Here is a 14,261-nt window from a genome sequence, read left to right as displayed (position 1 = left end):
TTAAAAGCTTTCCTTCGATGACTCATTTGCCTGTCATCAAAGCACTCTGTGACATTTGGGTGCAGATGCTACCCTTGAAAAAAATGATATGGCCTCAAAAAGACACATATTTTCTTAAGTCTTTGTATTGTTCTTGAAATATAATAAATTAGGCTAATTGCACTTACAATATTTCAGAGCTGCTTATGCTTGGTAGGCTATTAGAAACTGGATTTTCAGAGCAGCATATTCATTTTCAAATTTTACATTCATATTTTTTTTGTGCGGGAGGGGCAGAAAAATGGAAACCAGGCACGTACCAACGTACTGGCAAATGGGGCCAAGCGAGGAGATTGCCAGTTGACTACAAGTTCCATAGTGCATTGTTTTCATTTTTGAGTTAACGATTCTTTGTTAAGATGCGATTGAGGAAGCCTTTGAAAGGAAGAAGCTAATGTATGCAGAACTAGCAGAAGCAAGGGAACGAAGTTGGCAAGCACACACGATCAGTGGAGATAGGTGTTAGACGCTTTGTAGTCAAATCAACCACAGTGCTCCTGCTGGATTTTGGTTTTCAAGGACGGCCATTCAAAAGATTTTAAAGGAGTTGTCTGAGGCTGCTGAAAAAGTGAGCCAGTGGTTAAGGCTGAGGCACTTACAGACTTCTTGAGGACATGTGAATTCACCTGTATTACATGAAGAAGCCTGTTGTCGCAAGATGTTTGGGTGCCTAAGGTGACCAGGGTTCATATCCCATTACCCTAGTCCGGGTTCATAATCCCGAAGGGCTCTCCCAATCAATAACCCCTTCCCTTACCCCAACCTGGGCTCTTATCCAATTCCTACCCTTACCCCACCCTTCCCCTGGATAGCGTGTGGCATGCCATAGTATAATGAGACTCATGTTTAGATAATGGCAGTGCATCATTCCGACACTGAAATATGCATGTGAAATCTTTTTGAGTATCTGTTGTTGTTCCTGGGATTGGCGTGTTGTATCCCATTGTGAGTATGGAGGGGGGGGGGGGCAAGTCTGGGACACCAGACAATCAGTAAGATTAGCAATCAATTATATAAATATACAACAGTTTTCTCCAACACAGGGATGGTGCACACAGCTTGTAAAAAAATCGATTTACAGTGCACACTTCACTTTCCACACGTACATCACAAGGCAGGGATTTTAAACAGGCTAGAAATTTAAAATGACTTTTTTAGCTATTCAAAATGTTTCCACTCATTGCCTTTAAATAAATATATTTGTAATTGTTATATCTTCAATCAAGTGCAGGAGCACTGTCCCATCTCTGTCTCTGAGAGTTCCCTGCACTCTTCTTGGACATCTCAATCAGGACCACATGGGGTTTGACATTCAACCTATTTGGCAGTGAGAGATAAGAGCACTTTGGGCACTCAGTAGTCAGACCTATTTTCATCATGGCCAACATTCATTCAATATGCAGTTCACCTCTATCAGCCATGTAGTCACGCAATCTTAGAAAAAAAAGGGTTTAATTTACAACCCATGAGGATTCTTCACCTTGGGTTGTTGCAGGCTGTACTGAGTACAGGGCTCATTTCAGAATGGTTTTCAAGGCTGTCTAGATGCTGGTGAGTGTTTCATTTTTCAGTGGAGGCAAACTCGAGAGCGGCACATGAACCCTTTCTGCAAATTCTTGACGTTGTAAAGTGTACAAAGAAGCAAACATACAAATGAGTAAACATTAGTTCTGAAGAATGTCCTCACACAAAATGAATATACTTCTATTTAGCCTACAGAAAACATGTGACATTACATTTCTTGCCAGAAAATGAACCATGACAAAGATAACTGGAAGCAGAACAATTGGAAAACTACAGTGGCATTAAGATTTCAGTGTGAGCAATGTCTTTGCTTCTTCTCTACTTTGTGTTTGGCTAAATAACACTTGTATTGTCTACTTGTTTGAGCTTCTCTACTTACCATAGATAGACTACATGAACATATTGTCTTTGAGCCTGGGAAAACTGCTATACAAATATTATTCAAAGCAGTGGTTAGTGACATATGGTATTATCATATGGTATTCCAAAATTCTCCTGTCAAAAACACGTTTTAAAATACGGCAAATATGTTCTCCTTGTATTTAAACTTGCTTATGTAAGAGGCACAACAATATACAAGTGGCTTGTCCAGAGTAGGTTATGCTGGTTTCCCATCCACATATTGTGCAATGGTCCGTGCTCATCAGGAATTGCCAAGCCATGTTGATGGATAACTTGCCTGAAATAAACAAAATCAAATGAATGGCAGTTTTGTTTAGTCTTAAGAAAAAATACAGTGGCTTTTGGCCCACACTTCTCTCCCTAAACTGGGGTGAATCTTCAGCCCGGTGCAGAGTCTGGGATGCAAAACAGTCAGCCAAACCAAACAAAACCACCATCTGCCACGAACCGTCTAATTTATCCTGTTGTTACAAAACAAATGGGTTACATCTGTTTCAAGTCATCTATTTTGTGTTTGCGTAATGCCTTATTGTTGTAGTTGTTATGCCTGCCTGTGACCACAATGGCATAACTGCAGAATTATCAACCCGTTTGTTGCTTCGTTGAAAATCGTGAAATTTGCCACTGGATGTTTTTTTTAGGGCTCACATCAGTAGCTTTATAGAGTTCTGGTGATGGAATAGACTTAATAGAGTTCAGTGGCTTACTCATAAATGTCAACCCTAAGTCCAAAAGCTTCCCTTTCCAACAAAAGGTTAGATTTGTCAGTGGCAAGCAAGACATATTTCTACCCCCAGTTGGAGAGTAATAGAAGTGCTTAGACAACAAGTTGATGCCAACCTGTTCTATAGTGATTTGTGTTCAAGACAGATTTCAGTGGAAAGGATTCTGAATATAGCAGGGATTGTGCAATTACTTTGTTTTAAGTCTACATAAACCAACTATAAATAGTTCTGAAATTGGCTACCATGATCTGAGTTTTGGAAAGTGTGAGGCACAGGCTGGGTGCGAGAACGGACTTGTTTAGAGTGTCCTTGATTGATTTAAACAGTGAGCAGAGATGCCACATAGTACCTCTATCACAGGGCTGAGCCTAAGATCATCAGACCTTTTGAGTGACTATGATTGGATTTGGCATACCGGAAGAATGGAAATAATGATAATGATGTTGAGATGTTCATTTGTAATGCTCACATTGACCATCTTTGTCACATCATTTATTCAAAATATATTGTTAAATATATTGTTTATGTGCGGTGATAAGTCAGATGGTGTAATTTGACATAAATTCAATTAACACTGAAATATCGAAATGCCACACACTTTTTAACTCTTTAAATTGCTGTTGATTTAATACAGCTGGTTTTCTGCACAAATATTACTCTGGACTGACGGAGACCTCAGATCACCCTAAATTATGCCTGCAGCTCCACCTTGTGGTTAAAAAGAAGGACTAGTAAAAGTACAGCTCACACAAAAATCCTCAACCTACCTAGTTACCTAGTTTGTAGCTCCTGTGTGTGTTTTGTTTCATGTCTATGGCCCAGGCCTCCATGACCAACAATAGTTTAGCTCATGATTTGCCAGAAAATATCAACAGTATAAAGCGTCTGCTCTGTCACAACTATATTTGCACCGACCTGTTTTTTCATAATAGTAATAATTGCTACAATAAAGATGGTACAATTACTTTAGCAAGATGACACTTTGAACAGGATATCTTTTTACAGAAGGAGATCAAAGATCCGTGAAATAGAGAATGTAATTTGCTCTAGTATTTTACCTTTTTACAAATCAGTATGTCCCAATGTAAAACTTACAAAAAAATTAAAGGTCTCTGTGAAGTTTATTAATTCCATATACAGTATACATACAACATTTAATCAGAACAAGCACAGCATGTTCATAGTTTGGGTTCCCCACTTATTTTCCAGCCTTCCATCTTCCCAATCTTTGTGAACATAGCCAATGAGCCCAAGCCGATGCACGCGGTTACACCTGTAATAGCACTGTGAGCTGTGGAGCACAAGAGACAAAACAAACTTTACTTTGTCGTCCTAACACAGTAATTTAATACTAATTCTATTAGATCATTTATATGCGAGTTAAGTATTACGTTGAAATTGTTCATCATTCCAATTTACTCATGTGGTATTCTGAATTTTGTAAGTTTAAAAAAAAAAAAAATTTGAAAACCCTGTATTTTTTTGTTTGTTTCTCAAGCTGCTTTGACTTATGCTTTATAAACAGCAAACAGCTTCATAACAACAGCAGTTGATGGATACAATGTCCAAGACTTGATGGATATGATGCAGTCCATCCACATATTTCTGTTTGTAGAATTGTGTTATTCTAAAACAATATCTTTTCATTTTTATATGTACTAAAACCATATTTGGTCAATACATATGCTCATTATTGAGAGAGGATCAGAAGGTGGATCTGAATCTATCAATCACTCCTACTGTCTGCTCAATAACAATGTACCTATAAATATGTTAACCAAATATTGTGCCAAGCCACTGGCAAGGCCTCTTTAGATCACTCTATTTAATGGACCGTGCACAAAGAAGTTGTCAAATTGTGTTCAGCTTTAGTACTTACTTCTCGCTCCAAGGAACACTCCGGAGGAGCAACCACCGATGAAATAATTTAAAGGGTCATCTGGGGCCTCCCTCACCTGGGCACTTATACAAGTGGCCATTCCAAAAATTGCCCCAAGGGAAGCTGTAGAAGTATATACATAACAAATATCAAAATATGTCAGTGGGCAAACCATTATGTCAGTCCTTGTGCTTAAACATGTAAGACAAAGCATTAAACCATTACCAGCTGTTTAAGAAAGCTGCCCCTCACATCATTTAATTTTTCAAGGGACAGGGGCAGCAACAGGCTTACATACACAATACATAGCACTACAAAAATGTGATGATGGGGTTTAAGAGGAGGAAAACAAGTACTGCCTCTACTCACCCATAGTAACTGTGCCTGCAGTGGCCCTCGTAAGAGCCTCGAGGGTAGTTTCAGGCTGGTAAAGAACGATGTGGTAGGCTGAGCCAACAAGCCCTGTACAGCACAGAGATGGTTAGAACCACACAGGCAACCTCAATGCAAAGGTCTATGGTTATCAATTCTAAACTAACGCACCAAACTATACGGATACCAGCCAGACCAGAGTAATTGATTCACACTTTATAAATAAATAAATAAATAAATAAAAAAAAAACAGATAACAGGAGAGATGTTTTATGGTGCGTAAGAGGTAGCTCAGCTTCGCGTGGTGGCCGCATTACTACCTTGAACATGCATTCATTTCTGCTAGCCAAACGCTGTGTTGTCCATTATCCCTTACTTATTATACGGCTCTTCAGAATGCTGCAGAATGTTCCAATGATCTGAGAGAGCCATCCCAATGTCCAGAGGTCTGATATTTCTTTATAACAACCACTGCAAACAAATAACCACCACTGCCAATGCCAATGGCGTGAGTATATTTTACTTTCGATGACGTGACAGGGTCTCACTGATGAACAGTGGGGCTTGTCAAATCAGCTTGTTTTGGCAGTTTCCAGATGCGTATTGTATACAGTATGGTATTGCTGACAACTGATTTCAGTGGGAGGCTAGCTAGGGCTAAATAGACCAGCAAGCTTCGTGTCAGCCAATTTAAGATGATCTGGAATCAGTTACGATACTGCACGTATTATACACATGCACACATGTGTGTGTGAAAGAGTTTTTTTCTTGTCAGCTCATGCACGTAAAAGCAAGGCGTTAAATAGTGTAATAACTTTTACAGTTTTGATTCTACTGGAAGTTTATATTTATTATCATGATCAGAAAACATTGTGACAAGGAGGTTGTGTGTATTGTGGAACAACTTTAAGCAATCCTGTTTGCAAGATGTGAGTTTCATGACAAGATTATGATCAGAGGGGGATATCAAGGCATAGGTCATCCTGATGCTTTCAAGGTTTTATGGACGACTAATGCTCATCATGATCGGAATGGTAGGCTTTTGGATTCAGTGTAAGATATTACTTAGAACAGAGTTGGAGATCAAATGCAGGACACTGGCTCCGCCTTTATGCTACAGGCAATTGTGACAGACAAGAAATAACAACATAAGGCTCTGCTTGCCTATAAGTAAAAGGCAGTGCACGCCACTGCTATGCAGCTTGTATGCCTGGCCCCCCAAGAACATACCGTAAGTTTATGTTATGTATTAACGTAGCAGTTCATATTAACACATCGTCGCCCATGCCAAATGTTATGATGGTTCCCTAAAGCCTTAATCTCAAACTTGCACACACTCCCAAGGTTTGAAAATAATGGGAATCACTACAGGATTTTATTGAGATTGTCATGCCAGGGGGACTAGTGAATGCACCGCCTCAAGTGACCTCTCGGAAGCAGATGTAAACAAACCAACTGACGAAGCGATACTAAAAAAAAAGAAACCAAGGCTAAAAGACTGTGGATGAGAAAATGGTTGGGGAGACGCAGTCAACACGGGTTGTCTATACTTCAGCGAGAACTGGAATTGAGAATTGTCGGTTTAAAATCTTTCAACAGTAGTAATTTAGCTAACGTTAGACCATGTTTATCCTGCGATTATTGGGAAGGTTAAATCAGCCCGAAACTCCTGTAGGGTGAGCCCTGCTGTCAGCCGGTGTAGGTCATAGCAGGTTGACGTTAACTAGCGGAGGCTCGCGCTAGTAGCATCCCGTTAAATACAGTCGGGTGGGAATACACGACACCTGTAACTTTATCGTTATATAACACTGTATGTGAATGAAAATGTGTTATCCAGCCCGTTTTGATTATACCGGACACATTCGTGTGTGAAAGGGGTGACGTTTCTAGCTAGCACATCAGCTTAAAGACTTTGAGCATACCTAGCTAAAGTTCAGGAGCAAGCCTACGTAGATGCACTGATTGCAAGGCCTAATATCGGAGTTTGCCTCTATAACTCCACTATTGTATATTACAAACTGTAAACTGATCATTCGATACACGACTTACCTAATGCAGTGGCTATCTTGGTAGTAATCCATGTTTTCTCCACACAATTGTTACCCTCTTCGAGCTCCCAGTACCCCATTTTGACTTCACATCAAGGACACCAGTTAACGCGAGACTGACAAACTACATCGCTACACTAATAGCTAAGGTTACTTTGTTGCCTACTATCGCCCCCTAAAGGACTGGAGAGAGAAAACGTTCAACGCACATAGACTGCCCAAATATATTATATATCTATAATACGGTATATATATATTATGGAGTACTTCAGTTTAAACACTTAGATAGGTACAGTCCGCTATTGTAATCCAATACTTTTTTTTGTCAAATTCAGCGATCAGAGGTTTTCTAGCTGCCCGCTCAAGTGTCCGCGATAAAAACAAAAAAAAATAGTCCTTGCTCTGTGAATGGGAAACAACCACAGCCTAGTGGCTCGGACCAAGTCGTAAACAATTCCAGCCAATCAACACAAAGGTAAGGGTAATTTGATTGGCGGTTGAGCGCGAGACTAATCTTTAATTGACCCTGGTATGCCTAAATAGGTTGATTACCGGCAGTTTCTTTACAATTACAGATTTAAGATTGTGTGAGGTCTTTAGGTAGCCTATATAGGCTAATGTCAATGTTACTGGAAAGAAGACTAACAAAGTAACAAAATAATAACCAAGTTACCCTCTGATTCAAGAAACTACAGCTGACCATCATTATAACGCTAACAGACCTGTTTTATAATGGATGGGAATGGAAACAAGTGCAACCCGTTTTAGGGCTTTTTGACTACATATAAGCTTGCCAACTTTACCTTATGAGTTGCTTCTCCTCGGGTTAAATGCACTTTTTGTATAGTTGAATAAAACGGTCCGCTTATGGCTAGAAATAATTAATAAATAAAAAAAGATTGTGTGGTATTTCCAAAAGAAATTCATGAGCGTGTCTAAACTTCTGGAATTCTCCATTTCATAAATGAGGCTGTAGACCTAGCTAACATCCAACCAATATAGCCCGAAACATGTGATGCCAGCACCACACCCAAAGCCTACAGAGGGAGAAATTACAAACGTTACCAAAACTGGCCACTGTTTTTCCAATTTTTCCAAGTTTGAGTGTGCATGATGCCACGCCGAATATCAGTCCCATTCAATTTGATTTATGTACATACAGAAGGACAAGATTCCCACAAAGAAACCCCAAAAGAAATGAGAAAAATACATTTAAAAAATGCTTCTATTTTTTTTATATAGTGTATTCTGTGTGTAGTGGATTCTAATGGACGACAAAAAGTGGAGACGGGATGCCATACCATGGAATGCCATGCCATGGAAGCCCTAAATCAAGATCAACCCTTGCGATGTTGGCAAGTAAAAGCTTCTGGTTGTAATTCTATTCAATTTAATTTATTTATATAACACTATTAACAACTTACCTTGTCTCAAAGCACTTTAAAGCAGGGGTGGCCTGTGGGATAGGCAACATGATTGTTATTGGTGCATTGATTGTTATTGGTGCTATATAAATAAATACAAAAATTGAATTGAATTAATGTATTTGGCAAAGCCGTGCTGTAAAACCTATTCTTACAAAAGGTGTACTCATTAAAACTACACAGTGAATAGTCTGCTGGTGGGATGTGTGTTTATTTCTCCTTTAAATGTCCATATAGCTAATTACTAAAAAGAATACGAGGATGCTATAAAAAGCAGTGACCCTCAAAAACATAGTAACACTACTAAACTAGCATAATGTGCTTTCTAGACAAATCAGCATTCGTTTTCATTTGTCCTAGGGTACTATGAGGGACATGGCACAGCACAGCACAAAACCTCATTACAGTGATTAACAGCACACTGCAGTCTCCAGGTCTCCAGGTTAACCAGAGACAGGAACAGCTCGTCAGCTCACTGCCCCCACGCCAACCCTTCTTACAACAGGAAATAAGAAGGTTCTACTTAATTCTTTGTGGTTTTGTTCAATTATAACTGAAGAATATCAAGAATATATATTATGCAGATGTAGCCGGGAAAGGAAGCAGGGAAGGACTGTGGAAAATCATGGTTAAGTCTGGCTGCCCAGGCAAGTTCATTAAGATAGTGTGGCAAGTACAATGGTGCAGTACAATGGTGGTACATCAGAGTGCAGTACAATGGTGGTACATCAGAGCCCTTTCCCATCACCAATGGTGCATGCTTGCACCAACCCTGTTCAGCCTGATGTTTTCTGCCATGCTGACTGATGCTTTCAGGGATGGTGATGTAGGACTTGACATCAGATTCAAGAGTTAGAACAGGTTTCATCTGGGACTTCCTGTTTGCAGACAACTGTGCCCTCGATGCCAGCTCAGAGACGGATATGCAACACAGTATTGATCGCTTCTCTGATGCTTGCACTAACTTTGGGCTCACCATCAACACTAAGAAAACCAAAGTAATGTTCCAGCCAGCCCCAGGGAAAGCCTCCGTGGAGCCCAACATCAGTGCACATGGGATACATTCACCTACCTTGGCAGCACACGGTCCTGAAATGTCACCATTGTCGATATAGTTAGCGCATGCCAGACCACCGGCTCCCCAAGCAAATCTTCTGTGGGGAACTACTTCATGGGATACGTTGCAAGTGAGGGCAGAAGAAACGCTTCAAGGAGGGTTTTCCCTGAAGTCTTCCCTCAAAAAGATTGGACTCTACCCTGACACCTGGGAGGCCACTGCTCAGGGCCCCCTTTGGCAGTCCTCTCTTCACACAAAGTAGCAGCCTATGAAGCGGCCAGGACAGCAGCAGCAGAGGGGCGGAGAAAAGCCAAGAAAGGTGTGACTATCCCTTGTCCTTACTGTCCTAGAACCTTCCGGGCTTGCATCAGCCTCACCGACCATTTCCCCACCAACCTCTCGTCTCAGAACTTTCAAGTCGTAGCACTATTTCTTCAAGAGTTCTCTTGAGGTAACTGTGTTTGGGGTATTTGTTAACCTATGCTCAGTGGTGAAAGCACAGATGTTGTTAATGGTCAATGACATTACCTATAGAAATAAGATTGTCTAGCCCTCCTTAAAGCCCCACTATGAAATAATTGGTATTTGTTGCTACTGAGCTCCCCCTGAAGCTGAGAAGTATAGTTCCTATTTACACCACCATGCTTCTTATAGCTAGCAGAGGGGTCTAGTTGTTGTGTGAGGTGGTGCCATAAAGCTTTATGTACTGTAGTTCTCGTGAGAGGTGCAGCGCCTTGTCCACCAAAGTTACATGCAATACCAGGCGTACAGCAGCTATTGTCTGTATTACAAGTCGGTGTACCCCCAAAATGATTGTAGCGTGCCGGCATAGTTGTTCCCATAATGCCGCGCGACGGGTGCATAATGTTCTGTGTGTAATGTACTTAACAATGTTCTTATAGCATGCCAGTTGTTGTTCCAATTGCATGTAATTTGTTCTTTATTGGGACTGAGTTCATACAGGTGTGTGGCGGTAATGCAGCCTGTTCGAAATTATCTGTACCAGGGCATAAAGCCCGTGCCATCTTGGCATTAGGTTGATGTTTAGTTTAATAAACCACAACAAATATAACACGTGTTTCCGTGATTTGTAACATTATTTTTAAGCTATTATTTTAAGGTAAAATTGATACATGGTGTTGCTTTAATTCAGAGTTATAGGCCTAAATATGGAGTCTCTCTTTGAAGATGTCATAGTCAATCAGAAGCAACTTTACTGTATCTCCATTAACATTCAGCTTTCATACATTCCCTCTTCTGATTTGCTGTCTTGACAATGCTCCGTGATGTTTTATGTTTCCAAGAAATCCTTTAGCCTTGACAGGCGCTATCTATCAAGGACCCTGATGTTATGTCTCCATGACAGGGTGTTTCCGGTCGGTGTGTCAGTTGGAAGGAGTTTCAGTGAACGGCTGAATTGATGCGGCTCTCCTGTTTCGTGTAGTGTTTTCACATACACCTGAGAATTTTATTTGAATTCTATTTAGTGTGCAAACAATGCACACTACTACAGAGCCGTCCTTCTCCAGTGGCCTATAGCCTACCATCATTGCAAGGTGAACGCACTGGAGAAGAGTTGTATATGCCTTAATGATGCCTTAAACTTTAAATAAAGCTATGTCTGAAAGCCTTTGAAATAGAGTACATTGCAAATGGTTTTGGTTTACAATTTTACTTTTTATGACATTTTATGAAATCAAGAAAGCAATCTGAATGAGTGATGAAACATAAGGCACATTCAACTTTTAAATAACATGGAGTCTCTCTACATAGCTCTGGACTTCTCTATATTGTGAGTGAGTGGACAAGTAGACAATCCTAACAAAGTCAGATGTTTTTTTAAGGTCTTTTGGCCTCTCTTCCAGCATCATTTGTTTCTCTGGTTTTGACGTAAGTGTGTGTGTATTACTTCCGGGACGTGATGATGCTTGATATCCACAGGTTCCAAGCTTGTTGCGAAGGAACTTTTGGTGAACGATTATCTGCAGATATCTATTTGAATCAGTACAATTAAAGGAAGGTTTGAATTATATATTTCAGAACAATCGCCTCCAAACATGGAGACCCTTATGTTAGGTAGGCAACAGACAAGTTAGCGTTATGCAGCTGATGCAAAGGAGTGGATCAGTTGCTAGCTAGCTATGCATTTCTTGTATCTAAGCAGGACACCGTTATTCAAGATAAAGATAAAGTGAACACCCACAACGGACGTGGCTTAATTTTTTCAATGAATTTTCTTGGCTCCCATAGCGAATGGAAGTACAAGTCGTTTTGTGGATTAAATGGTGAAGCAGTCAACGGCTGTCGTTTTCTCTTGAACGTAGCTGAAGAAGTTAACGTAGCTAAGTTAGCCATCCCCAACTAGCCAACATTTACTGGCTGTAAAATCATACTGCGTGGCAGTAGGAGACGCTAACGTGGCTAATATAAAACCCGAACGGTTAATGTAGATTGGCATGGTGTAGTTGTTCTATCACCCTACTGTTCCTGTGACATGTCTTCACCGTCACCGGTTCAAATTAGGGAAGCAAATGCACATTTAGCCGCATTGCATCGGCGGGTTGCTGACCTGGAGCAGAGGCTCGAAGCAGCAGAGAACACAGTGCGTGAGCAGGCTGAAAGCCTCATTCGAAAAGATGAACAGCTCAGGGCTGCTACTCAAGAGATAACCGAGGCCAAAGACAGGTAAGTTAAGGTTAACATAAGGAGTATTTTAAGTCTATCATTCTGTCGTTGCTTTAAGTGTGTATACCAGAGCTGTATAATTAAATGTTAGGTTAGATGTAAGTGTCTAAACATAGGATTCTTTACTGACCCATTAACTTTCCTGATATGGTATAATTTTGAGTTTTCTGACCGAATGATCCTGATATTTAACTGCTCTTTCATTAAGAGAGATATCCTACCTCCACGAAAAACTCTGCCATTCTGAAGAAACTATCCAGAAGTTCCAGCATACAGTGAAGGAAAAGGATGCTCTCATTGGGCAGCTACAGCATAGGTGCCAGCTCTTGGACAACATCTGCAAAAGTCGCCCACTGCTGGACAAGATGCTGTCACACATGGCAGAAGCTGAGAGAATGGGACCTGTTGTTGACTTGGGTGAGGCTGCCGTCAACTCCTCTCTCACAGATGGAGAGTCCAGCTGCAGTCCCAACCGCGTATCCAATCACAAGGATTTCTCCCTTAGCGAGGACGACATGGATGACCAAGAGCTAGATGGAGTGGTATTTGGAACCACTGTTTGAGAGAAATACATTCCTTGACTTTAACATTATTCATGGCATGCTGAACCTGAAGACCTTTCCATGACTTGTGTCTCAAGAGTAATGGGCCAGAGGGCACAGCAGGTTTTATTATGGTCAGAGATATTGTTATGGTCTTTGCTGAGTATGGATTGTTACTGAAGCTTGTATATTGAGGTCTGTTGGCTTTGAATACATGTTTCAAACGAAGATAAGAATATAGATAGACAAATGGTCCTTTGGTGAAAGGATGGAGCTACAGATAAGAAATCAACTTAGTAAATTAATTCTGATTATAATATATGTAACTTAATTTAATATGATTTGTTTAGTAAATTGTTTCAAATTGGACACAGTAACATTAAAGATACTACAAGCTGTTGCCATTCCTTGAGAACTTCTGCCAGCTTGACCATAGGGAACAAAGGGTAGGAAGGGGTGGCAGTCCATTTAGAAGTTCCCTGATTGGTTAATACATTTGGACCACGCTGATGTTTTAGTTGCTAATTAAATCGCTCAAGTCAATATCAGAAATTATTTTGTTTTCTCATAGAATCTATTTTTATGTTCACCATCAGAATGCAAAGTTAACAAGCTTTGTATTCCAAAACAGTTTCACCTGTAACAGCTTTAAATGGATGCATTCTGTCCAATTCTGTCCATTGTCCTCTCAAATTGGAACCATTAGTTGATTTTGAACTACTGTGTAGCTGAATTATAGCATGATGGTTTAAAACTCTTCAGTTGAAAAAAACATGAAGGGGAATTGTAGATTTTGGTGTGAAATTGAAACATGGGGTAGCCACCTAGGATAATCTTAGAAGTTATACTGTATGTTGTAAACTGCGCTGAAGCCTGTCATCTGCAGTGTTTAAACTTAAGAACACAATTTCAGATTGCCTTGACTGACCCTCACATGTCTAATATCCCCCATCCAATTCTTTGCCTCCACAATACAAAACACTGTCTGCACATCTTGAAGTTACTTTTTCAATTTACAGTTTACTGCTCTGCCGTTACTTGTAATCGATCCCATTAATGTGCAGAGATGGGATATAGGTCACTGTTTGAACTCCTGCATGTGGTCTTGCCCTTTATTAAGAACGCTTCAGTGAAGCAAGGTCTATGCAAATTTTATTTTTGCTTTTTATCTATTACATATGATGCTGCGCATGAAAGGGGCAGCATTATTAAAACAGCAGTGGTACCTAGAAAAGGGTCATCAGCTATTTTTGCATCTATTTTTTTCAGATGGCTGTGTGTAGTGTTCTGCTTGCAGAAGTAACTATTCAAGTTATTTCAAATGTAACGTCTGGTAATCTCCTGGTAAAGACTTTGTAGCCACACGGTCTGTTCTGTAAAAGGAGGTTTGTGGGCAATTTGTGGAAATGTTCCATACCATAAGCCATTCAGGTGTAGAATAAAATGATTTTCTGGATTGTTCTGTTGTTGATTGATCTGTGTTTACATGAATAAAAACTTTCACATTAGGCATGGGTGTTGGCTTTTTAAAAACATCCTTTCTTGTACAGGTCAGGAGAAACTC

The 14,261-nt window shown here is 40.2% G+C and overlaps 2 protein-coding genes across 2 annotated transcripts; one reads left to right on the top strand and one right to left on the bottom strand.

Moving 5' to 3' along the window:
* Positions 1–3,792: 3,792 nt before the first annotated feature.
* On the bottom strand, positions 3,793–7,114 carry ndufa11 (NADH:ubiquinone oxidoreductase subunit A11). The gene is made up of 4 exons (XM_012828334.3): positions 6,991–7,114; positions 4,939–5,031; positions 4,570–4,692; positions 3,793–3,981 (listed from the first exon to the last, which is right to left on the bottom strand). Exons 1-4 carry the CDS (start codon positions 7,067–7,069, stop codon positions 3,869–3,871), a joined length of 408 nt encoding a protein of 135 aa, XP_012683788.1. The 5' UTR covers positions 7,070–7,114; the 3' UTR covers positions 3,793–3,868.
* Positions 7,115–11,333: 4,219 nt separating this feature from the next.
* LOC105901009 (vimentin type intermediate filament associated coiled-coil protein) lies at positions 11,334–14,205 on the top strand. The gene is made up of 2 exons (XM_012828403.3): positions 11,334–12,155; positions 12,364–14,205. Exons 1-2 carry the CDS (start codon positions 11,965–11,967, stop codon positions 12,716–12,718), a joined length of 546 nt encoding a protein of 181 aa, XP_012683857.1. The 5' UTR covers positions 11,334–11,964; the 3' UTR covers positions 12,719–14,205.
* The last annotated feature ends 56 nt before the right edge of the window (positions 14,206–14,261 follow it).

Source organism: Clupea harengus, chromosome 10, assembly GCF_900700415.2.
Source record: "Clupea harengus chromosome 10, Ch_v2.0.2, whole genome shotgun sequence".
Taxonomy (NCBI): domain Eukaryota; kingdom Metazoa; phylum Chordata; class Actinopteri; order Clupeiformes; family Clupeidae; genus Clupea; species Clupea harengus.
This window is presented reverse-complemented; position numbering and strand designations above follow the sequence as displayed.